General features: G+C 51.5%; 2 protein-coding genes across 3 annotated transcripts in view; both read left to right on the plus strand.

Moving 5' to 3' along the window:
- The first annotated feature begins 156 nt into the window (after positions 1-156).
- Positions 157-11,000, plus strand: PRRT4 (proline rich transmembrane protein 4). 2 transcript variants are annotated; one of them, XM_032869857.1, is made up of 5 exons: positions 157-333; positions 1,589-2,313; positions 2,399-2,503; positions 2,842-2,961; positions 8,632-11,000. In XM_032869857.1, the coding sequence occupies exons 2-5, from the start codon at positions 1,662-1,664 to the stop codon at positions 10,455-10,457; spliced, it is 2,703 nt and encodes a 900-aa protein (XP_032725748.1). In that variant the 5' UTR covers positions 157-333; positions 1,589-1,661; the 3' UTR covers positions 10,458-11,000. The 2 variants fall into 2 exon arrangements, with proteins under 2 accessions (XP_032725748.1, XP_032725738.1); XM_032869847.1 differs by lacking the exon at positions 157-333 and having other exon boundaries at positions 1,313-2,313.
- A 4,923-nt stretch (positions 11,001-15,923) lies between these two features.
- RBM28 (RNA binding motif protein 28) overlaps positions 15,924-25,057 on the plus strand; it is a 30,020-nt gene continuing 20,886 nt past the window's right edge. The window contains exons 1-8 of the mRNA XM_032869866.1: positions 15,924-16,155; positions 20,853-21,011; positions 21,316-21,410; positions 21,803-21,878; positions 22,538-22,630; positions 23,381-23,452; positions 24,464-24,644; positions 24,813-24,955. Of these exons, the coding sequence (XP_032725757.1) occupies positions 16,038-16,155; positions 20,853-21,011; positions 21,316-21,410; positions 21,803-21,878; positions 22,538-22,630; positions 23,381-23,452; positions 24,464-24,644; positions 24,813-24,955 (937 nt within the window). The 5' untranslated portion in view covers positions 15,924-16,037. The remainder of the gene's footprint in view (positions 16,156-20,852; positions 21,012-21,315; positions 21,411-21,802; positions 21,879-22,537; positions 22,631-23,380; positions 23,453-24,463; positions 24,645-24,812; positions 24,956-25,057) is intronic.

Below are 25,057 nucleotides of genomic sequence, written 5' to 3' on the forward strand. Positions count from 1 at the left end.
GCGGTCAGAGCGCGGCTGCCGCGGAGCCCGGCGCGGGCGGCTCTGCCGGGGAGCGGGGCGCGCAGCCAGGAGGCGGCGCCGCGGGGAGGGAGTGCGGGGCTGCGAGCCGGACCCGGCCGGCCGCCGGGGACAGCGCTGCGGGCCAGACCGGGGGTGGCGTGGCGGCGTAGCCGCGGTCGCCAGGACGTGCCGAGGGGGTCGTCGGGCGCGACCGAGAGAACCGGCGACACTCGCCAGAGCGTTGTCCAGCTGGGCGCCTGGGCCGCCGCGACCTCCGGTTCTCGGGGGACTTGGCAGAGGAGACCCGTCTGCGGGAGGGAGCCGGAGGAGCAGGTCGGCGGGGCCGGGCAGGGGGAGAGAGGGAGAGAGTGAGAGCCAGAGGGAGCGAGAGAGCCAGCGAGCCTTCGAGGGGTGGGTGGGTGTGTAGGGCGACGAAGGTGTGTGATGTGTCTGTACGGAGTGTGTGAATGTGTGTGTAGGTGTGTGTGTGCCTCCGTGTGACTATACTGTGCGTGTCTGTGAGGGGCGTGCGTGAGAGAGAGAGAGAGAGAGAGAGAGAAGGCTGGGAGCTCACAGAGCTTGGATCTGAACCCGTGTAAGAGGGAGGGGGCTCGGCAGAATCGGATGTGTGTGTGTGTACACGTGTGTGTTCAGGGTGTGTGAAGGGTGAGTGGGTGAGTGTGTCTCGGGTGCTAGGTGTGGCTGTGTGTGTGATGTAAGGGTGCCGGGTGCACGTGTGCCCCTGGCTTACCCTCCCCTTCCCCCACCAGATGTGTGTGCGTGGAGGGGGTGTTCAGGGGGGAGGTCGGACTCCACTGCAGCAGCCCCGCGCCGGGCTTGCCTGCCTGGCCATCATCCCCAGGAAGCCCGCGATGGCCAAGCGGCCCCTCCCCTCAATACTTCTAGGGTTAAGGGGAAGGGAGCAGGGCCAAGCCCTAGGAAAAAGGGGGCAGGCTGAATGGGCCAGCTTCTGCCAGACCAGCGCACCCTGCTTCTCTGGCTGGAGCCTGGCTGCCTTTTCCCGCTGGGCCAGATCACGCAGCCCTGTGGTTTGCCCCTCCCAGGGCCTGCATTCCCCGGGGTCTGAGTGGGAGAGAGAGTGCCAGCACCTTAGGTTGGAGCCTGAGTGGGGGGTGGAAACAGGCGGAAGCTCCTCTGTGAGGGTTTGCTTGTTCACAGTTGTATCCGCAGAAGGGTGCTTGGCACATAGTAGGCCTCAGTAAATATCTGAAGGTGGATGGGTGGAGAGAAGAGAGGGAAGGAAGGGACCTGAGTCTGGGAACCCGAGTCCACCCCCTCAGCTATTGGGAGAGGATAGGGGCAGCTGGTCGCCTTCAGACCCCAGTCCCCAGAGTGAGCAGGTAGGGGAGGCAGGGGTTTAGGGAAAGGGGCTTTAGCTGGAAGAGAAGGAGAGATGCAGGTGAGAGATGTGGTCTGGGGCCTGAATGGAGGAAGGAGCTGGCAACTCTCCCTGGGCAGAGCCCTTTGCGTCCGCCCCAACCACCTGCTTCTTGGTGATCAGCAGTCTCTCTCCGGGGGGCATCCGACCCCAGGCAGCCAGGGCTCATAGCGCCTCTCCTCTCTCCAGGACCTTCAGGCTCAAAAAGTGCCGAAGAACTGAGCGCCCTGCCCACTGTGGCCACCTGAGGCCAGGTGGGGCCATGGCAGGGCAGGGCTGTCTGGGGCTGGGGCTGTTCTGCTGGGTCCTGCTTGCTGTTCCAGTGGGCCCCCAGCCTGCATCCTCCGTCCCAGGTGTCCCTCTCACCACTCTGACCCCACCACCTCAGAGTGAGGCCTCTATGCTGTCTCTCAACCTGGGACTGAACTTCAAATTCCATCTTCGGGGACCTGCTGCCGCCTGGGGGATCTCAGTCACAGAGACCCAGCCGCTCTCTCCCGGGCCAAGCCGGGAGCCCGAGGAAGATGTGGCCAGTGGGTTGAGGACTGATCCACTTTGGGAACTGCTGGTGGGCTCCCTTGGGAACTCCCCCCCAGAGTGGGGCTCTGCTGAAGGCAGCTCTACTCCCTGGGCCTCCTCCCTGTCTCCAGAGTCCACCTCCCCCCTCTCTGGGCCCACTGACCGGCCCACTGCTCCCTATCAGCCCAGGATGGGCACTGTGACCTGGGACACTGCTTTGACAGCCACAGCACCTCCGTCCAGTGCTCCCAGGCTCCGCCAGAGTGAGCTGGAGCTGAAGTTTGACATGGCGCTAAGGGCAGGCGCAGCTCCCACGCTCGGGCATCGGACCCTGCCCCTGCTGCCCAGCCTGCGGGCCAGTCTGGCAGAGATTGCAGGGCGCCTGGGACCCTTTGGTGAGTACCCACCCCGTCTGGAGGAGAGTCCCTGCTGGGCAGCCTAGCAGGTAGGAGGAAGCTTCAGCCTGGGCTCCTTTTGCAGGCTTCTTTGGCACTACTTTGTCCCCACTGCGGAACTTCTCAGGCCCAAGCCCTCCAGGCCCAACTCCATCCCCAAGCTCTGCGTCTAGAGTTTCAGATTCTCCAGGTGAGTGTTGATTTCACTGCAACGAAAACTTAGGGAACACTCCTATGTGCCAGGCACTGTGTTGTGGGCCTAATCAGCACCTCCCTTTCTCTTTTGACTCTGTGTTGCTGCTCCCAGGGCCTGGGACACGGGCCGCTGCTCCCATGCGGAAATGTCCTCTTTGCCATACTGAGTCCTAGTAGCTTAGCTCCCAGCATCCATGTGGCTACAATTCCTGTTTGGTGTACATTGGCTCTCTTAGCGTAAGCCCTGGGGGAAGGACAGGATTTTCTCCAAAGCCCCAGAGGCCACGGCTGGCTGGTAGGATGGCCCTTGAACCCCACGTGCTCCCTTTGCAGGGTTCTTTGGCACCACTCTGTCCCCGCCCCCACCCCCCCTGGAGAGAAAGCTCCCAAGCACAGGCCCGTGGGACCCAGCCACCTCCCTAAACTCCGCCACGATGGCAACAGCATCAGTAGGTAAGTGTCTGATTCATTTGAACTTGACGTTTATTTAGCACTTACTACGTGCTAGCTACTCATCTGCATTCTGGGACTCTTTTATTTCCTTGTCCTCATCATCATAATCACCATTCTCTTCATCACCACCATGGAGATATATATTAACTGTCTGAGAACAAGTGTCACTGGGGGCAGTCCCACACAGAGTTAAGTAACAGTCCTCCGAGAGTTTTGTAATCCCAGGCAAAGCAAGATGTAGACAGATGTATGAGAGGGAGACAGATACAGGAACTCCCTCCTGGTTCCCACAGCCTCAGTACCAACTTCACCCTTCACGCCAGTCTGCCTGGCCTGCCTCTCCACCCCGCACCATCCACCTTGGGGGCTCTCTCCTTTGCTGTCTGATCTGACACGACATGTTGTCAGTTACGAGCAGAGCTGGGCCCCTCATTGGAAGACATTGAAGAGAAGACTTTGAGTAGACAGATGCCATCCTTATTCAAGGAAACCTTTCCGAATATGTGCATAGACAGCTGGTGATGCAGAGGAAAGAGCAGGGCCTCTGGAATCTTGAGACTTGGTTTGGAATCCCAGTTCACTTACTAACTGCCTGGGTGAACTTGGGCAAGTTATTTAACCTCCCCAAGGCTGAATTTTCTCATCTATCTAGGGTTTAATAATAGTACCTATCTTGTTATCATGAAGCTTCCAGATAATGCAAGCTCCTGGCAGGAGGCTGGGCATGAAGTAGAAGTTTATTAAGGGTGAGCTGATAACCTTGGTTTTTCCCTTACTGCATCCCAAGTTCACTTCCAGACCCTACCTAACACCGTACCCTTGGCCCCAAGGCCAACCAGCTCAACCCACAGGGCAGGGGGCACACTCTGGGAGAATCTCTAGTAGGTGAGGCCAAGGGAGCCATGGAGAGGTACCTCTAGGCCCAGCTTTATTCTGCAAAGCCTTTATACTGTTGCAAAGCCTCTCGGCGGCCACTTCACAGTAGGAACCAGCTCAGCAGTGGAAACCGCTGATCTCCTAGCTTCTTCCAGTTCCAGACTTAACACAGAACCTGACTCTAGCTCCCTCCCAAGCAGTCGCTGTACTCCTGGGCTTGTGTGTGTGTGCCGGGGGGGGGGGGGGGGGGCGGCTGACCCTTCTCCCCTCAGCCCAGTGTGTAGCAGTGGCAGGATCTGCTCTGGGGTTGGGGGGGCAGGCTCTGTGGCCCCTGGGGAAGGATGCTGGCTGGCAGTCTGTCAGCCTTGGTGACAGTGCTGGCCAGGCAGGTTTAATGAGTCTGGACAGGATCAGAGGAAGCCCAGCTCACTGCCCCACCCCTCCCCCCTCCTCACTGATGGCTGCAGGAACTCAGCCACTTCCTGGCTCTTTCTCTCAGATAAACCCAGGAGGGCTAGAGGCCCCTTGGCCAGAAGGTCAAGGGCCTTGCTCTAGCCAGCAGTATGTGTAGGGAGTAGTGTGAGGCAGTTAGGGGACAAAGGGAGCCTCTGTGTGTCTCTTCTAGGATCTTTCTAACCTAGGTGTGTTTAAGCTTTGAATCTAGGTCTCTTCTCTTGCATTAGGCTCCCATCACCTGGGGGACAGCTAGTATCCAGCCAGTACACCATGGGAGGAGAAGTTGGGCTGGTCATTTACATATTGAAAGACTTTCAACCAGGTTGATAAGTACCCACTGGCCTTAGCTCCCTGAGCCCTCCCCTCTACTCCTAGACCACCCTTGGTGACATCTGTTCTGATTGGCTGCCGTCTGTGCCATTTATAGTTGTTAAATATTTCGAATGTCAGTTACCCTTACAGAGAGGATCAATCTTCCATGATCCTAGAAGAGGGGGTGGGGAAGAGGAATGGGGCCAGACAGTTGCATGGGCTACCACTTCTACTGGGAGAGTGATTTCCCAGCCCTTTGATCTGGGCAGCTGGTACATAATCAGGACTGACTTTTCCATAAATCTAGCAGGCCCTGCTCCCTGACTCCTCCCTGGCCAGCTATGACCTCACCAATCCCTCACATTGACATCCTACCTCCTTTCTCGCCCCTGAGGTCAAGAGGGGCCACAGGGCCAGAGGGGGACCACCTTGTAAAGAGAGGGCTGCTCAGGAGAGGGATCGGAGGAACTTACTATCTTCTGGGGGGAGACTGAGGGCTCCTTCTGGGGAAGCCTCAAGTGGGGAGACAGGGGACTGAGGTCAAATGGATTCTTCCAAGGCTGAAGAAGCTGGGTCTTCTCTGCCTGTCTCCATTCACGACATGGCCCAGACCTGGGTCCACAGGGCAGGCCCACCTCCCCCCAAGAAAGCAATGCTCCTACTTCAAAACTACCTCCTCTGAGACCTTAGCTCTGCCTGTGCTTTGTCTGTTTTCTGGGTTTCCTCTTTTATTCCTGGCTTCTTAGTCACATTAAACATTTGTTCTAGTTGCCGTAGTTGCTTAGGGGACAGAGGTGAGAGATGGGGTTTCTTGTGGCTCTGGGGTAAGAAGTGGAGCTGGAAGAAGGCGAGGCAGAGCAGATCTCTGAGAGCTGTGCTTGTCTGCTCAGTGAGCGAAGAGGAGGCCGTGAGGGGTGGCAGTCTGGCTCCAGCCATAGCCCTCCTGGGCACGGTCCCGTTGCCTTTCTGCAGAGCCCGCCAACGCTGAGGAAAAGCCAAGCAAAGTCATCCACTTTGCTGAAGTGGGTTGGGCCAGAGCGTCAGAGGGGACAAAGGAATGAAGCTGATAGAGGGGTTGCAAGTTTTTGATGCTGCTAACATCAGACTGATACCCACCCCCGATCAACAAGCTATCCCAGCTGAATGAACCTCATTTAACTCATGGCTGCGTCTTCCTTAAGTGTTCAGGAGTAGTCAGTCCAACTAAAGGGTGTTCTTTAAATAGGGTTCACAAGATGAAACAATGTGTTGCCTTTCTAAGCAAGATTAGTATGGACTAAGAAACAACAGTCTTTTTTTTTAAGATTTTATTTATTTAAAAGATTTCATTTATTTATTTCACACACACACACACACACACACAGCGCACAAGCAGGGGGAGCAGCAGGCAGAGGGAGAAGGAGACTCCTCACTGAGCAGAGAGCCCCACAAAGGGCTTGATCCCAGGACGCTGGGATCATGACCTGAGCTGAAAACAGACGCTTAACTGGCTGAGCCGCCCAGGCTCCCCAAGAGACGACAATCTTTTGTTGATTAGATCAAGAACTAGTTTGAGGCCAGAAATAGTCACTGTCACATGAACACAAGCTGATGATTGATCAGTGATAAACATTACCCCATAATGATGATACCAACACCAAACACATACCAAATGCTTATTACGCACCAGGCACTCCGAAGAGCTCTGGCCACATGGAACATTTATCCTCTTAACAGCCTTAGGCAGAAGGGACTCTTCCCATCTCAGACTTGGGGAAGGCGATGGAAGGGGAAGCAGGGCCCTTGCTGCCATTTGTAAGAGGCAGAGAGCTGTGTAGACTTAATTTTATGGCTGCTCCCTCTCTGCCCTCCCCAGATGTCTGATTCTGTCTTCCCCTCCTTCTTCCCCAGAAGGAGCCGCTTTCTGCACACACCCCCCTCCCCACCCCTTTGCCTGGTACTCAGGATTGCTGTTTTGCATGCTCCTAGCGGGAACTGGCATGGCCTGGGGTGGGAGTGCATCTGGGGTCTTCCTGTAGTGTGTGCTTGACACCAGGCGGGAGCGCGGCCAGGTGGTTGGGGTAGGAGTCTCAGTTGTCAGGAGACCCTCCCTTCCTCATCCTATGTCTGCCTTCTGTGCCCCTCCCCACCCTCACCAGGGTGTCTCCATTCTTCCCCACCATCTTTCTCCCTTCATACTTGTTTGCAGCTGCAGATCTGCTGAGCTTGCTAGGTGGAGGAGGGAGAGGTTGAGCCGGAAGCATCTTCCTTTGCTGCCTGGCCATGGGAAGAATCCTTGGATCTCTTTTTAGCTCTTCTCTTGCTCCAGGAAAGTAAATTAGGGATCTTACTCCTCATCCTCTTTTACTTGACTCCCCCCTCCCCACCTTTAAAGATGTGTTTATTTATTTTAGAGAGAGGGGGGCAGAGAGAGAGAGAGAGGGAGTGAGCGTGTGTGGGGGAGGGGCAAAGGGAGAGAGACTCTCAAGCAGACTTAATCCCATGACTCCAAGATCATGACCCAAGCAGAAATCAAGACTCAGACACCCAACTGACTGAGCCACCTCTGGTGCCCGGTGACTTCCCTTTTCCGAAGGGATGTAGGCAAGGTGTTGGAGACCAGACTGGGGCTGGGAGCTTAAGTTAGCAAATCCTAGAGCACCTGAGGAGCTCATTCACTAAGAAGGCATCTTATCCCGCTGTGCTCGCCCCAGTCATTCCTTCTGGAGAGTTCAATGGTAGCCTCGAGACCCAGGGGAGTCCATTTCAATGTCAACTTCTATAAAGTGGAGTGAGAACTCAAGGGGCATGTACCTTAAGAGCCTTGGATGAATGACTTTGTGACTGAGTTGGGATGGGGACCATGGCCATGGGTAAACTAAGGGTTGGGGGTGTGGCAGACAGGAAGGCCAGTGATCAGGAAAGGTTGTGTTCTCTTCAGATTCTAGGAACAGGAGTGTCTTACCTCCCCCTCCCCCCACCCCCACTGCTGCATGTGTCCACATGTGGGTGTAGGGGCTTTTCCTGAAGAGATGGGGGAAGGGGGAAGCAGATGAAAAAGGGCAGGGGATGTTTCTCCTAGCACCAAGGTGGGAATTGGGAGTTAGGGGTGCAGTATAAGAGATAAGCAAACTAGTCTTATGAAAAAACTCTGGAATTGTGAGAAGGGGCTCAGACCAGTACTCAGATCTGGATTCTGAGATCTGCCAGTTTGTGACCTTGGACAAGTTGCTTTGCCTCTCTGTAGAGCCTCAGTGTCTTCACTGGAGAAATAAGAGGATTCATTTATTCAACAAATATCTGCTCAGTGCCCGCTCTGAGCCAGGCCCCATTTTGGGCATGGAGATTCAGATGTAAGCAGAACAGACAGAAATCTTTGTTCTGATGAAGCTTACTTTGTGGTGGGAGGATTGAACTAGAGGGGCCTTCTCCAGTTCCTTCAGTAAAATTCTGTAGCTTTTTAAGAAAAACCCTTTTCAGGGCGCCTAGGTGGCTCAGTCGTTTAAGCATCTGCCTTCAGCTCGGGTCGTGATCCCAGAGTCCTGGGATAGACTCCCACATGGGGCTGCCTGTTCAGCGGGGAGTCTGCTTCTTCCTCTCCCTCTACCCCTCCCCCAGCTTGTATTCACACACTCTCTCTCAAATAAATAAATAAATAAAATACATATAAAAAAGAAAACCCCTTTTCAGTAGAATCGCAGTGATGAGCGGAAATAAACAGCAGAGAGCAAAGGGTGGGTTAGGGATGCCGGAGGGATGAGAGTTGAAGAGTTTGATGAGGAGGAGAAGACAAGGGGCTGAGAGACCGGTGACTCTCTACTAAAGACAAGTATGGGGCACCTGGTGGCTCAGTTGGTTAAGCCTCTGGCCTTTGGCTCAGGTCATGATCCCACTGGGATCGAATCCCGCATCAGGTTCCCTGAGGGGGGAAAAAAAGACACATGTGTCCTAGATGTTATGAAGACTCTCTGGTACGCAGGCTGCTGGCTGTGGGGAAGGCAGGGGAAGGCTGTACAATTGCCTCAGACGAATGTTCTTTGCCCACAGACCCCACCACCCCTACCTCTGGCCCAGATGACTCCTCTCCTGCCAGCCTTGGGAAATCTTCGGTGGAGCCAGAGTGTGGGTCAGGGTCCTGCCGCCTGGGAGAACTGCCTGAACCCGAAGGGCCGCCTCCTGTGGCTCCGCTGCCCCTCTTCTTCCTGACTCTGGAAGCCAATTGGGCAGAGGCCAGAGCTCGCTGGGGCCTGGCCTGGGAGGCCCACGTATATGGGGTAGGCGCGCTCTTCGGCCTGGTGGCTGTGCTCGCGCTGCTGGCCCTAGCCCTCTTGCCCTGGCGCTGCCCGCCGGGCGCCCCCTGCCTGGCGCTGCTGGACCTGCTCCTGCTCTCCGCCGGGACCACGCGGGCCTTCCCGCTCTTCTACGACGCCTACGGGCACCGCGATCGGCTGCCCCCGCTCGCCTGGCTACTGCTGCAGGACCTTCCGCTGCCCTGCCTGGCTGCCGGCCTGGGCCTGGCCTGCCTGCTGCTGGCCCGGCCGCGCCCGCCTCGGTGTCCCGCCGGGCTGGCCGCGCTGCTGCTCCTGGGGCTGGGGCTGGCGGCCGCCGCCGCCGTCGGGAGCGCAGCCCACCGCCCGCTGCGGCCTCTGCGTCTCGCCTCCCGCGGGCTGCACGCCTTCCTCGCCGCCCTCCTCTCCGGGCTCCTACTGGCGCTCTCCTGCTGGGGGGGACGGCGGCGGCGGGCCGGAGCGCCCCTGGGAGGGTCGGGCTTCAAGGGCGCCACCCCGCTCCCGCAGGTGCGCAGCCCCTTCGCCCCGCGGGAATCCTGGCGGCGCGCGGCCCGCACAGCCCCAGTGGCGGGGACCTTCGGGCTGCTGAGCGGAGCCCTGCAGGGCTACGAGGTGCTGCACGCCTTGGGCTATGGCGGCCAGCCTGGCCTGGAGGGACCCTGGCCCTGGTGGGCCTTCCAGCTAGGCCTGCGCTTGGGCGAGGTGGGCGTCGCGATCCCGTTGGCGCTGCTGGGCCTCTACCCGGCGCTCAGCAGCCACCGTGTGCCGCCGCGCTGCTGGGCCAAGCTGTTCCGCTTGTCCCCGGGCCACGCAGCCCCACTGCTGCCCGGGGGCTGGGTCACCGGGCCCCCGGACAAGGAGCCCCTTGGTGGCGCCATCGCGCGTGGCGACGCGGAGCTGCTGCAGCTGTGCTCTCTGGCAGGGCCTGGCCCCGACCTCCTGCTCCAAGGAGGCGGCTGCCGGGGCTTCGAAGGCGCGGCGGCCAACCCGGCCCCTTCTCCGGCCTCCTCTCCCTGCAGCGACTACACCGTGGACTTCCGCCCGCCCTCCCCAATCAACCTGAGGCGCAGCATTGAGGAGGCCCTCTGCAGCGAGGCGCTGCTCACGCCCGGCCTCTTCCAGGGCCCTGCCTTCGGGGAAACCACGCCTGGGCTCGGCCTTTACCGCACCACCTCGCTGGTGGGGAAGATGGGGGTCGGGCCCAAGGGGAAGTCTGAGGAGGCCCCTGGCTCCCCTGTGCCCTTGGAGCTCCCTTCTCCCCGGGCCTGGCCGATGGGCAGCAGCGCCTCTTCCGGCTCACTGTGCGGACTGTCGCGGGACAGCTCGTCCATGCTACTGTGCTCCAGCCCCGACAGGCCCCCACGCTGTCCGCTGGTCTGCGTCCTCAGTCCCCCGCGACCCTCGGGGAGCAGCCCTATCCTCCCGGGCTCAGGCTCCTACCAGGCCCTGTCCCCACCCTCCCGCGACTCCCCAGAGCCTACTCCCGAGCTGCAGGCCTCAGAGGCTTTGCTGCAGGAGCAATTCCTGGACGCCTGTCGACAGATCGATGAGCTGAGTGTGGGCAGCGACACCATAGACCTGTGAAGAGGCGGCCCCCTGGCCGCCCCAGCCTACGACCCCTCCTGGCGCCTGCTCTGCCTGAGACCTGCACACTGTAGCCCTTTCCCCATCCTGCCTGGCTCAGATACCGCTCCCCGCTTCTTCCCCATCCAGGGGTCTCTGGGTGGGTGGGTCAGCAGCCAGGCTCTGTTGATTGGGGTTAGTGCCACCTCCTCTGGAGCCCTGGGCACGGATGCCCTCTTCTGCAATTCTAGGCTGGCAGGGGTCCCACTTGCCTTGGCATTCACCAGCAATAAAGCTCCAAGGTGCTCCACTCCTGACCACCAACTCCCCACTCTGGTGCTGAGTGAGAGGGGCTGTCCTCCAAGGACCTCGAGACTGGCTTCAGTCCCCACACCCACCTGTGCCATACCCAGGAATCCCATTCCTGTGTGAGTGAGACTCCCTGTCCTCCACACGATCCTTCCCTGTTGAAGGGTCCATGGCCCATCCAGGAGACTCCACAGCAGTTGGGTGGGAGGTGAGCGCTTCCAGAGTTAATTTATCAATAAAATATTTTCAGAGAAAGGTCTAATCTTCTTGGAAAAGCTTAGATCAGCCCACAGCAGCAGCTATTCCATCAGAACTGGAAGATAAGCCGTGTTTGGGTGGGCAGGCTTCATCTCACACCTGGGTGACCTTTACTCCCGATTGCAAGGAGCCTTGTTGTCCTACAGCTGGGATGAGTGAGGGCCCTGGGAGTGACCCTGTAAAAATCCTCTGACTCTCTGGGAAGTGCCTTGTCAGAGATGAAGCAGGCCCTGGGAATTGAGGTGGGACCTCTATACCCATTGGTAGAAACCTCTGCATTCCTAGGAGCCCGGCTGCAGGTTGTGGGGGACAGCTGGCTAGGGATGAGTGAGTCCATGGTGAAGTCCTCTGTGGAAATGTTGATACACACATCAAGGGCTCGATCACTTTGAGCTGGGATCCCCAGCAACTCCCCCTGCCATGTTCCCAGAGGAACTCACAGAGGACACTACCTGCTCCGCCTACCAACAAGGCCTCTTCAAGGTTGGACTTACAAGCCCTCTTTCCCTGCACTCATCTCCCATGGTGCAGATCCTCCCTAAAGGGATCTTCCTCCAAACCCCGATCCCAATCTACCCACCGAAGCAGAGTTCACAATGCAGAGACCCAGGCCTCCGGGGACTCTGGAACCTCTCCCTTGTCTGGAGCATTTGGCTCTGAGCTCTGGGGTGTGCATTCGTCATTTGGCTAAAATGCAATTAAGTTCAGAGTGGCACTAAAACAGGGTTGTAGATTAGGTTTGGAAATAAAAATTTGGCAGTGTTTTGGCAGGTGTCTTGCATGTCACAGGAAAACCGACAGGGGCACAACATCCCAGGCTTGAAATGAAAAAATAGGAATAGAAGTGGTTTTTCTCCCAAGTCTTCCCATCAGCTCCTGGGGATTGGAGAAGGGAGGCGGGGGAGTCAAGAGGAAAGCCGGCAGGGAGGCCCTGAGGGGTGGGGCCTCACCAGACTAGGTCCATGCACTAGTGGAAGAATTAGAGCACTGTTTTCCTTGCACATGAAGATCTGTCTTGCCTGAGAAGATGGTCCAGGGTCTTGGACCTCGGAAGGAGGAAGAGTCAGTGATGTTTGGAGAGAGTGAGGGTCATGGTAGGGAGCTCAGTGAGACAGGAGCCACTGAGGAATGGAACTGGAGTGGTTTTTTACTGTGTCTCCTCCATCACCTGGCTCAGCCTGGCTCAGAAATTCTTGCTGCATCGTCACTCTGGGCTGAGGCCCAGGGAACTGCCAGCCTCCTAATTATAGGCATTTCTCACTGGTGTCATAGTGGCTGTAGCAGACCCAGCATTGGAGCTGCTTTGTATCATGGAAGGGATTCTTGCTGCTTGAAAAAAATGGCTCTTTTTCTTCCCCACCAACCCTTCCATTTGCCTCTGCTCACACCCAACTCCTCTTGGCCCCCTCTTCCTTGCCCTAATGCTTATCAGCTGGCTCATTTGCTTTCCTCACCAGGGGACCTGGCTTCATGCACAACAGGGCAGTCCAAGCCCCACATGCCCTGAGTCAGTCTGTCGGGGTGTGTGTCTGTCTCTCTCTCCCTCACACACACACTCATACACAAACTCCTTTTCTGACTAGAAGCTGTGAATGGAGCTGATGAGATGGGGAAGTGTGGGGAGAGGAAGACAGCTCAGTGTTCACCAACTCCAACACTTCTTTGGTTTTCCTCTGCAAGGATTACTTCAGCACTTTGACTATAAAGAGGCCAAGACTTTGGTGAAACAACCCTTCCCTTTTGTCCCATGCCTTGGCCCTTACCCAAAGCAGGTTTCCCAGAGGAGCCCAGGTAGATCCTAATGCACACACCCTTCAATCCCAGTTCTTAGTACTTCAGGGGATGGAGTGACAAACTCATTCATCCATTCAGTCATTCAATCTCTTTAAAACATTTTATGGAATGCTTACAACATGCTAGGTGCTGAGCAGAGAGAGGTGAACGAAGCAGACACCAGCCCTGAAGTATGAATTTGAAGGTCTTTGGGGGAAGGCAGACACTGAAGCACTAATCAAATAGGGGCACCTGGCTAGCTCAGTCAGTAGAGCATATGACTCTTGATTTTGAGGTTATAAGTTCGAGCCCCATGTTGGGTCTAGAAATGACTTAAAAATAAAATCTTGGGGCACCTGGGTGGCTCAGTGGGTTAAGCCTCTGCCTTCCGCTCCGGCCATGATCTCAGGGTCCTGAGATCAAGCCCCACATGGGACTCTCTGCTCAGCGGGGAGCCTGCTTTCCCCTCTCTCTCTGCCTGCTTCTCTACCTACTTGTGATCTCTCACTTTCTGCCAAATAAATAAATAAAAAATACGTAAAAAATAAAATAATATCTTAACCCACTGAGCCACCCAGGTGCCCCAACTTAAAAATAAAATCTTAAAAAAAAAAAGAAAAAATCATATAAATAATTACAATAGCACTAACTACAGCTGTGAGAAGTGCTAAGCACAAGAAGTAAGTGGTATAATAAGAAGGTTTGACTTGCAAGGGGGAGTGGGACTAGAGGGATGGGGCCTGGGAGAGGCTGGCTGGGAGACAGCACAGCCCAGGCCTCTCTTCCTTCCTTCCCGGGCTCCTGCACAGTGATGGATGAGGGAGAAGCCAACAGTTTATTTCCCCTGGAAGCCACGTTGCTGATGTGGTGCAGGGGACCACAACTCCCGCTATTTAATAAAGAACCCTGCGTGTGTCCTGGGGAGATGGATGAGCAAATATTCCTGACTGAAGCACCATGTGGTCTCCCTGATGTGCAGGGATAGGAGGAGACAGGGCTGAGGTTGAGGTTGGGAGTCTGAGATGCACACGCCCCACCCCCACTCCCGCCCAGGTCTGAAACTCCGGAAGTGTAGAAAGGGTCAGCAGCATTATTATCTACTCCTAGGGGCACAGAATTTCTCTGCATTGTGGGTGGCTGCTGCCCCCTGATGGGCACAGGCACACAGTTTTGTTTTGTTCTTTAAGGAAGGTCTGAGTGAGAAGTATTTTAAATAGCAGTGTAGGGGCATCCCAAAGGGGTGTTGGAACAGCCTTCTTAGGGTTCTTTTCCTGGATACGCTGCAGCCAGCACTGGGAAGGTCTCCTTATACCTAGGGCCCCAAAGCTTGCAGTTAAGTCTTTGGGGATAGAATTTTGATTTCTAAAGTGGTGAGGGGGCAGGAGAGGAGGAGAAAAAAAGAGGAGGAATGTGGAATCCCAAACCGACTTTATTCAAATGACCCATCCCACTTCCTTTGTCTACTTGTCTCTGTTTATCCTGGATAGGATTAACCCCATAGCCTTAAAAATCTGTTTTGTATTTCAGTACTTGCTCTCTTGAGTTATGTGTGTAAAAATAACTAGTGTTTTCTTTTGAGCATACATTATATACTTGGACTAGGGTTTCATAAATCTGATGTTGTGTTCTCCCCCCCCCCCGTTACTGTCAACTAGCCATCCCATCCATCCAAAATGTATCAAAAGCAAATGTTTTTTTTTTTTTAAAGGTTTTATTTATTTATTTGACAGACAGAGATCACAAGTAGGCAGAGAGGCAGGCAGAGAGAGATGGGGAAGCAGGCTCCCCGCTGAGCAGAGAGCCCGATGTGGGGAATGTGGGGCTCGATCCCAGGACCCTGGGATCATGACCTGAGACTAAAGCAGAGGCTTTAACCCACTGAGCCACCCAGGCGCCCCAGCAAATAGGTTTTGAAGAGAAGCGGAAACTTACTTTTCACTGTACCTTTTGTACTTTCTGAATTTTCAGGTTATAGTATTGAGAAGTTATTTAAAAAGTGCATTGATGGGGCGCCTGGGTTGCTCAGTGCGTTAAGCCTCTGCCTTCAGCTAAGGTCATGATCTCGGCCTCCTGGGATTGAACCCCCAATCAGGCTCTCTGCTCAGCAGGGAGCCTACTTCCTCCTCCCCCTCTGCCTGCCTCTCTGCCTACTTGTGATCTCTCTCTCGCTCTCTGTCAAATAAATAAATCAAATCTTTTAAAATAAAAAAGTGCATTGGAACTTTTCTCAGCTGGAACCCTTCCAGGGTGCTTCAGTCTTGCACCGGGTCAGTTCCTGAACCCAGTGGAATGGCTAATAGTCTCTGCCTTCCAGGTTCCAGGAGCACCCAGATCTCCTGCTGGTGGGTGAGATCCCTCAGCCTTGGGTCTGTCTGATAAGCTGACCCGGGGGAAGGTTTTCTCCTGTTTCTGGGAGGACCTGCATGCAGTGTCTGTATGTTATATTTGCTTTGGGTGTGTTCTCTTATCCTGTAGGGTGCCTGCTATGATTTATTTGTAAGTTTTTAAAATGAATGTCTGTCTACCCCCACTAGACTCCATTCTCCATGAGAGTAGGGACTCTTGTCTTGTTTTAGCTCACCAGTTTTATCCCTAAGGCCTGGCACATAGTAGGCGCTCAGTAAATATTTATTGGAAGAATGATTGTGTGTGATTTGTGTCTGTGTGTGCTTTAGTAGCTGTAATTTGTCTGCACACTGTTACAGGCACTGTTATAGTTATCTGCTATAGTGTGACAGATGTCTCATTCTCTGAGAACATGTGTGATGTATGCATCTACGTGCGTTCTGTTTCCACTTTATACACGTAAACTGGGTGTCTTTGGTGGCACCGAAAAAAGTATTTATTAAATATCCAGTATGTGTCAGATCCTGGGTGAGACCCCGAGCAAAAAACGACTTCCTCTGCCTGCCGTCGCACTCTGGGATCATCTCCTGGAAATGAGATCTTAAACTAGGTAGGAGCTGGGATGCCAGTCTCCTACAGAGGCCCCAGGGGCCGAAAGGGACGGGAGGGGCCGTGCTAGGATTAGGGGTGGAGCCCCGCTCAAGAAGCTCCGCCCCCGGGCAGAACGGCCCCTCCCCCATTCCGGAACGCTTTCCCCCCCTCCCCACCCTGTTTTCCGCCGGACTCTTTTGAGCAACGAGCACTTCCGGAATCTCCGGGCCGCTTGGCGTGGTTGGCCTGCCAAAGTCTGATTCTCGCCTCGCGTGCGAGGGCCCGATTCGCTCGTGATCTCGCGCGCCTCGGTCCCCCGGCCCCATGGCCGGGCTGACCCTGTTTGTGGGCCGCCTGCCGCCCTCCGCCCGCAGTGAGCAGCTGGAGGAGCTGTTCAGTCAGGTGGGGCCGGTGAAGCAGTGCTTCGTGGTGACTGAGAAAGGTAGGGGGCGGGGCTGTCGAGGACAGGGCTGGGGTTCTTGGGAGCGGGGTCCGCGCGAGGACACCCTCCCAGACTTCAGCAAGCCATGGCGTTCTTGACCCGCTCCTGGGAGAAGGGGCTGGGAATTGAGTTTCTTTTCTAGAAGGACTCGGTTCTGAATGAGTCCATAGGGGTCCATTTCTGACAGTCAAGGCATTGCTTCAGGGTTCCATAGCGCTTTCCGTTTTCTGTGGGCACTCACATACGGTGTCTTATTTGGTAACAGTGTTCACATTTAATAACATCGGTAAGGCGTATTGAGAGTCAGCTGATTGCCAGGCACGGTGCTGGAATTCCGCACATGTTAATCTCCTTCAATTTCCCCAACAGTCTTGGGGTGGAGAGTCTGAACCCCATTTTACAGACAGGAATCTGGGGCTTGGGGAAAATTTGATAAATTCAGTTGAAGTTCGTACAGCTTGTATGTAGTGGATCCAGAATTTGGTCACCCAACCCGGAGCTCCTAACCAGTATGTTACTCATTTACTCATTCATTCATTGAGATATTTTTTGAAGGCCTGCTGTGTAGTAGGCACTGTTGTAGGTCCTGAGGATGCAGCAGCGCACCCAAACCAAGCCAAAAGACTTGCTCTTAAGTCTGCAAGATGGGGAAGACATCCAATTAAACAAGCAAAATATAGAGTGGTAATGGGGGTAAATACTAAGGCGGAAAATAAGTCAGTAAGAAGGATAAGGAGTCTCTGTAAGTGAGTGTGGGGGAGGGGGTTGTAGAGGAGTGAGGAATGGCAGTTACCTATGGATGGAGAAGCCGGGGAAGGCCTCATGGAGGTGAGGGAGGGAACATGTGTCTCTTCAGGAGGAGGAGGAGGCTAAGCAGAGGAAACAGCAAGCTCAGGAATACTGAAGAGGACTACTGGTGTATGGAAGGAATGGCAGGGAGAGCAGGGTGACCAGAGTAAGTGAGTGAAGGTAAGAGACTTAGGAGATGAGATTCTAAGGGACCAGATCGTGGAGGACCTACGGGCCATTGCAAGGACTTTGGCTTTTACTGTGAGATGAGAAACTGAATAGGGAGCAGTAAGTATGATCTGGCTTAAAGATTCTCTGAGGCTGCCGTTGGAGAATAGGACAGAAGCAGGGAGACCAAAGAGTGGGCTTTTGCAATAATCCAGGTGAGAAATTACGGTGTTGGACCAGGATGGTACAGTGGAGGTGGTAGCAAGTGATTGGAATATGGATATTTTTGAAGGTAGAACCGATTTGCTGATGGATCAGATGCAGGGTATGAGAAAAAGAGGAGTCAAGTCCTATTCCCAAGGCTTTTGGCTTAAGCCAAAAGTGTAATCCTGCTGTATGCCTCATACTCTGTGTGATGCTCATTGCATCACTGTGAGAAAGGGTTGGCATATATTGCAATGAGGAAGGATTGTAAGGATTTTAATTGTAGAGAAGCATTCCTTCCTCTTACCTAGACTTCAAGGGACACTCGAGACAGGCACCTGATGTTTTATTTAGCTCACTTCTAAGTCATCAGGCTGTCTCTGTAGGCGGCCACTTCTTTGCTTTTCAGCAGAACAACTGAAGGGAACTGGCATCTTGTGGACCCCTGTTTCCCCGCATGGTATCTCAGTGTGCGAGCAGACACGCTAACTGTTTGCTAATAATCCCTCCGTTGCTAGCTCCTATTTTGTTAATGACAGAGGCTAGAGTTGGGATTGTCCCCATGGCTCTGGTTGCCATACAGGCCATGACACGAGCCTGGTTCTTTGTCATTTTAGGTATAGATATGGGCGCGTGAGAGAATGGGAGTGCTCTACAGCCGTGTTTCTTTAACTGCAGATCATTACTGTTAGTGGGTTTTGTGTGGGTCATGACAAGAATTTTCTCAAAGATAAAGTATATGTCTACATGGTAAAGGATTAATATTTGTAATTTTCAAAAAAGATTATTTATTTATTTATTTATTTGACAGAGAGAGAGAATGAGAGAGGGAACACAGGCAGGGCTAGTGGGAGAGAGAGAAGCAGGCTTCCCTCTCAGCAGGGAGCCCGACAGGGGGCTCCATCCCAAGACATGGATCATGACCTGACAGACGGGTAACGACTGAGCCACTCAGGCACCCCATATTTATAATTTTTAAGAGATTTTATTTGAGGGGCGCCTGGGTGGCTCAGTGGGTTAAAGCCTCTGCCTTCGGCTCAGGTTATGATCTCAGGTCCTGGGATCAAGCCCCGAATCGCATCCGGCTCTCTGCTCAGCAGGGAGCCTGCCTCCTCCTCTCCGCCTGCCTCTCTGCCCGCTTATGATCTCTCTCTCTGTCAAAAAAAATAAATAAAATATTTTAAAAAAAGATTTTATTTGATTCTTATTTGTTTATTTATTTTTAAAGATTTTATTTATTTGTCAGAGAGAGAGAGAGAGCAGGTTTCCTGCTGAGCAAGGAGCCCCTTGAGGGACTGATCCCAGAACCCCAGGATCATGACCTGAGCTGAAGGCATATGCTTAACCAACTGAGCCGTCCAGGTGTCCCTAAGGATTTTGTTTTTAAATAATCTGTACACCCAATGTGGGGCTGAAACTTACAACCCCAAGATCAAGAATCGCATTCTTGGGGGCTCCTGTGTGGCTTAGTGGGTTAAACTTCTGCCTTCGGCTCAGGTCATGATATCAGGGTCCTGGGATGGAGCCCCATATTGGGCTCTCTGCTCAGTGGGGAGCCTACTTCCCCCTCTCTCTCTGCCTGCTGCTCTGCCTACTTGTGATCTCTGTCTCTCTTTCAAATAAATAAATAAAAGCTTAAAAAAAAAAGAATCACATTCTCTACTGACTGAGGCAACCAGGCACCCCTTTGGTTTTATATAAAGAATATATATGTTACATTCATTACTGTGGGTTGTCAGAACACTTTGAGAGACACTACTGTCCCATGCTTGGTGGTTCTGTTCCAGGGAAGAACAGGCATGGAATGGCAATTCTCTTTAGGGTCCTCTATAACTGAAGTGTAATCTTACCTTTTGTCTTATGTATGTGGTCTAAATATAAAAACAAACAAACAAACAAAAAAAACAAAACAACTCTATTCCCTTTTTAAAAGACTATATGCTCTTCTCTCCAGATAGTCAGGGTGTGTTGCACGGAGTGTTATACTTACTGGGATGGGAAGGAGGGGGTGTGTGTGGGATGAGGTCTTAGTAGTGATGACTTGGGCACGTCACTTAACCTCTTGAAGATGGGAACAATTTCACAAGGTGTTGTGAGGATTCAAGTAGAGTGAGAGTGCTTTGTGCGAACAGTGAATGGCATTTGTTGTGAGACATGCTTTTATTTTGGTGCTGAACTCCTTCACATTTCAGTGTACTGATCAGGAAGGGCCCTGATTTTTCTTGTTCTGATTTCTGACAGTGAGTGGGCAGGCTTTTGTGAGGAGTGCCAGGAGAAAAACCTTGATCTCCAGAACACAATATGCCTTCCTAGTGCATAGTGTCAGCTTTAACCCTTTATGTGGGTCATCATCCTGTTTTTGAGGGCTTGTACCCTGAAGTCGGTCCGAGTATAGTTGAAAAAGAAGCAGAGCATGTGAGCTGTGTTTCTTCTTTGGGTCGTAGGCAGACTACCTGGTCTTTTCCTTTTCGATGCAGTAGATGGCTTAAAAATTTTACTACACAAAAATGTTAAATCAAAAAAAGCATACCAAAAAGGGCAAAGGTGAATTTTTATTTGCAACTATTCATGCTTGGTCCCAATATTCTTCTCTGTGGCCTTTATATTGGTGGAGTCCCATGGAAGGAACATGGGGCCAGTAATGAGGAACTAATTCAGCTACTAACACCCTGGTGCACCAACCAGTTCACTTACTTTCCTCCATCTCAAATTATTCACCTGGAAAAAGGGATGGTAATATTCACTTTACCTACCTTAGTGTCTTCTGAAGATGAAAGTGAGATAAGAGATTTACAGCTACTTTGGACAGGTTAAGTTTGATATTGATTGCTAAGACTTGGTAATAATGGTAATAGTATCTGCAGGCTCCCGAAGCAATGTTTATTGTTTATTGAGGTTCTTTTGTCAGGGCCTCAGGCATTCATTTCTGATCTGCTGCATTATTGCCTTGCAGTTCTCAAAGCTACTATACTTACCTTTCCCACCTTCTTTGGTGATGTTCCCATTCTGTTTGATATGAGTTCTTCTTTGGGGCTATAATGGGTATCATGGATCTTCCGTATTCTCAAGATTATCAAGAAAGGAGGAAGGGGGCGCGTGGGTGGCTCGGTGGTTTAAGGCCTCTGCCTTCAGCTCGGGTCGTGGTACCGGGGTCCTGGGATCGAGCCCCGCATCCAGTTCTCTGCTCGGCGGGGAGCCTGCTTCCTCCTCTCTCTCTCTCTCTGCCTGCTTGTGATCTCTGTCAAATAAATAAATAAAATCTTAAAAAAAAAAAAAGAAAGGAGGAAGAAGACAAGCTAACACTGAAGACAACAGATTAGAAGAGGAAGCCTAACGATTTCTGAACAAAGTGGAGAAGGGGCCACTGATGCCAACTTTGTTTCTATTCTTCTGAGGATTTTGGCAAACTGATAATAGGATGGTCTGGCAGTATATATGCTGGTTAGGACTTTGAGAATTTACTGGGTTTTAAAGAGAGAATTTAGTGTTTTAGAGCTCTTGACTAACCGTGCTCTCCCTCCCCCTTCACTGTTCAGGGAGTAAGGCATGTCGAGGCTTTGGCTATGTCACTTTTTCTATGCTGGAAGATGTTCAGAGGGCCCTCAAGGAGATCACTACCTTTGAAGGCTGTAAGATCAATGTGACTATTGCCAAGAAAAAACAGAGGAACAAGTCCAAGGAAAAGGGGGAAAATGGTGAGTTTCTAGTAACTGAAGAGAATTTTCCCTCAGGTGGGAGGAAGGGGAGGATGGAGAGGGGAGATGGGGGATAGCCTCTAAATTTAAAACTTCCTTTAATTTCCTTTTGATGTCCAAAATCATCTAATGTGTTTTATTACCCATTTTTGTCTTTTATTTAATTCTAACTTTGGAAATCTGGTGCTCCTGGGTGTTGTCATACTTAACCCTTGGGAAATGCCTTTTTTTGCTAGTAGCTTCTTTCCTGTGATCAGGGATGAGACTGGATCACAGACTTATTTTGTTGCCTCTAATTTTTTAGAAAATTCAGAACCCCCAAAGAAGGAGCTGAAACCTAAAAAACCCAAACTAGCAGATAAGAAAGCCAGATTAATTATTCGGAACCTGAGCTTTAAGGTGAGTAATGGAGAGCACTGACACTACCCGTTCTGTAGGCTGTTGGTACTGATTGGTGGAGCTCCTCACCGGGATGGTATAATTGGACCTAATTCCTTCTGGGCATGAATCTTAGCCTTGTTGGATACAGAAAATGGGCCTGTATAAACAATTAAGGATTGTAAGTGTAAAGGAGACTTCCTTTTGGGACAGGGAGGAGGGGAAGAGCTCTTTGATATCTATCTTCTTTGTTAGATCCAAAGCAAGGTGTTTTGTGTTTAGAAATGTTTGATGTCCTAGTCTCAAAAGTAAAAAAGGAGTGAAAGTATTCAAGTTCTTTGTAATTAGCTAATTTAATGTTTGATGTTTGATGTTTATTTTTTGTGATAATATCTTTTCACTTGTGGCATCAGTGTTCAGAAGATGACTTGAAGACAGTATTTGCTCAGTATGGAGCTGTCCTGGAAGTAAACATCCCCCGGAAGCCAGGTACAGCAAACTTTCATTTGCTGTGGATTAGGTTAAGATTATTTAACATAATGGTGTTTTTCCATTTCACCCTTGAACTAACTGATATTTGAAATAGAAATACAGGGGGATCAGGGTGGTTCAGCCTGTTGAGTGTTCAACTCTGGATTTCAGCTCAGGTCACGATCTTAAGGTTGTGGGATAGAGCCCCAAGTGGGGCTCACACTGAGCATGGAGTCTGTCCCTCTCCCTTTGCCCCTCCCCACCACCGCGCATGTGTTCTTTCTCTCTCTCAAATAAATAAAATCTTTTAAACAAAATAGAAATACAGGGGTCATGTCATACTCCTTGTGAGCCCCAGATCACATGACATATATAAAGTATGAGGCACAGTGCTTGACACATAGCAAAAACTCAAAAATAATGCTTATTCCCCCAATGGCATTTTTAGTTAGATTGGAACAAATTTTAAAAGACAAGCAATAGTTTGAGAAAATGCATTTCTCCTCAAGCTTGAGTCAGGGTATACTCAGCAGGAGGACAAAAGCTATTGCTCTGGGCAAGGAGCTGACTTGTTGGCAGTATTTGGGTCATCTTGCCAGCCCAGGTTGCTGTTATGTCCTTGGTGTTTGTTGGCTCCCCACCTGCTGTCTCTAACTTCTTTGTACATTTGCACACAGATGGAAAGATGCGTGGTTTTGCTTTTGTCCAGTTCAAAAACCTTCTAGAAGCAGGAAAAGCTCTCAAAAGCATGAACATGAAAGAGATAAAAGGTAAGTTTTCTGTACCCATACCATTCACCCAGATATTTCTGCTGTTTTGTGAATTAACACAGTAACCCACTTTCTACATTTTCAAAAGGTGTTTGAATTATTGAGAGTCTTACTGCTAGTACAGAAACTGTGTGGTGAAATATTCCTAGTGCTTGATCTTAGGGTTAAACTTGAAAGAACACATACATTTGTTTGCTTTTCTTTATTTGGGTGATGAGTATGCATTTAAATCCTTAGTGAAAAAATGTTCCTGAAATAATCACTGATAGATGCAGGTTTTGCAGGTTTCTCTGTCTTGGTGGTGGTCCCTCTTCAGCACCCTTCAGCATCAGTGGGCTGTTGAACTGGCTGTGCTCCTTTACTAGATACTAAAGAAGGCCTTGGCTTGGAGACTTTGTAACTTCTGTGCAGAGTGCAAATTATTCCAGACCACTTGTTTTGGCTGTTGCTTAGTCTAACTAGAAACTTGTCTAACTGGAAACACTGTTCCCATTCTTTCTTTCTTAACTTTTTTACTCTCTTATCCCAGGCTGTGGTAGAAAGGCAAAATAACTGTTTAAATTGATAAAAAAAGTTTAAGGGTTAACAAGGGTAGGCAACTCTGAGCTTTATTTCAGGACCAGCATTCTCTGAATTAGCAGTTTCTTTGTCTGTTTTGGTTCTATCACCGTCTTCGATGAATAGGAAGTCATTTACAAGTGACATTAAAAAGAGGAAGAGACTTTCTGATGCTGCTTTTCTGTTTGCCAGGGCGGACGGTGGCTGTGGATTGGGCTGTGGCAAAGGATAAATATAAAAATACACAGTCTGCCTCTGCCCCAGGTAAGATGTGGTTGTATTGGGTAGGAGGGGTAATATGTCCTGAGGTAGGTATGGAAACAGCTCTACCTATGGTAAAATTATTAGGGAACCTGCTTGTCAGTAAGAATACTGGGTCAAAGGTACCAAAACCACAAAACTAATGGAAAGAATGAGACTGAGAATTAAAAGAAGCTCCGAGTTCCTGTGGGCTCAGAAGTGAGCCCAGGGCTGTTTGTCGATTCATATTGTACCATCTGGTGATCTGGTCTCAAAACATAGGGTCTTTTGAGTCTAAGCCCAATCCTGGGTATGAATGTGAATGAGGAGTGGGACCTGAGTTCATTGTCCCCTCTGCTGGCTCTCCTTTCCCAACTTCTCATAAAATGATGGAATATTAAGAATAGAGAAACTTAAAACTTGAGGGTTTTTTAGAAAGCAGGTGGCTTTTAAGCCACCAGGAGCTCCAAGAACAGAACTCACCAAGATAACAGTTCATGGCTGGTCCCCTGGGTGAGCATCGTGCCGGCTGTGGTGCACAATGACAGGCTGTTTGCAGAGGCTCAGTTGCTACTTCTCTCATTCAGAGCCTGATTAACCAACCTTCTGATGAATGGGACAGGCTTCCAGGGAGTCTCAGTGATGAGGGGTTTTTGTTGTTGTTTTTGTTTTTTTCTCTCATACTTTCTCTTATATATAGTGAAAAATACTGAGAAAAATAGTTAAAGTCCTAGTCCTAGTGCCAAGGAACTGGGAACTTGGGTTGTTAAGTTAATCTTGGATTCTTTTTTATTTTTTTAAAGATTTTATTTATTTATTTGACAGAGACACAGCGAGAGAGGGAACACAGCAGAGGGAGTTGGAGAGGGAGAAGCAGGCTCCCTGCAGAGCAGGGAGCCCGATGCGGGGCTCGATCCCAGGACCCTGGGATCATGACCTGAGCCAAAGGCAGATGATTAACCCACTGAGCCACCCAGGCGCCCCTTAATCTTGGATTCTAAATGAATACCTAACTTTCTTTACCTCTGTGTGTAGGTGAGGAGAAGAGGCCTGAGCCTAAACATCAGGAATTAGGTAAAGAGAATGGCAGGGAAGAAAAGGATATGGAAGAGGAAGAGGGAGAAGAGGATGACACAGAAGAGGAAGAAGATGAGGAGGGGGAAAGGGAGGAGAACAAAGAGACAAGGGTGACCAAGCCTGCACAAATTCAAAAGAGGTAAGCAGCTCAGCTTGTTCCGAGACAACAGAGGCAGACGAAGGCTTGTCTCTGTGAGGGATAGTGATGTCTTCCCGGTCCCCATCATGGCAGAGCTGACGTGAGTAGTGACAGCGGACAGACCCCTGCAGTAGCCCAGATCCTCAGTGCTGAACTGTGCCATTGCAGAACAATCCGGAGGGCCACGCCTGCCGAGAGCAGTGAGGAGGAGCTTTCTGATGACGACAGTGACCTGGGGGAAAGAGAGAGTATCGGTGGTGGAGAGGAACTGGCTCAGAGTGATACCAGCAGTGAAGAGCAAGAGGACAAAGGTTTGCCTTTGCATTTAAAACCAGTTACTGGCAAATGTGCTTCAGTTCAGCGCATGCCTCTTTTTAAATAGACCCTAAGGTGTTCCGTCAGATTTATGTTTC

Source organism: Lontra canadensis, unplaced genomic scaffold (genome assembly GCF_010015895.1).
Source record: "Lontra canadensis isolate GAN:19392208 unplaced genomic scaffold, GSC_riverotter_1.0 scaffold2, whole genome shotgun sequence".
In the NCBI taxonomy this organism is placed as follows: Eukaryota; Metazoa; Chordata; class Mammalia; order Carnivora; family Mustelidae; genus Lontra; species Lontra canadensis.

What these genes read in the sequence shown, in the direction of transcription:
- PRRT4 (XM_032869847.1), top strand. Translation starts at nt 1,446, where the DNA reads ATGGAGGAAGGAGCTGGCAACTCTCCCTGGGCAGAGCCCTTTGCGTCC. An exon ending in AGGGCGCCTGGGACCCTTTG is followed by an intron (nt 2,314 to 2,398) that starts GTGAGTACCCAC and finishes CTCCTTTTGCAG; the next exon opens with GCTTCTTTGGCACTACTTTG. An exon ending in GATGGCAACAGCATCAGTAG is followed by an intron (nt 2,962 to 8,631) that starts GTAAGTGTCTGA and finishes CTTTGCCCACAG; the next exon opens with ACCCCACCACCCCTACCTCT.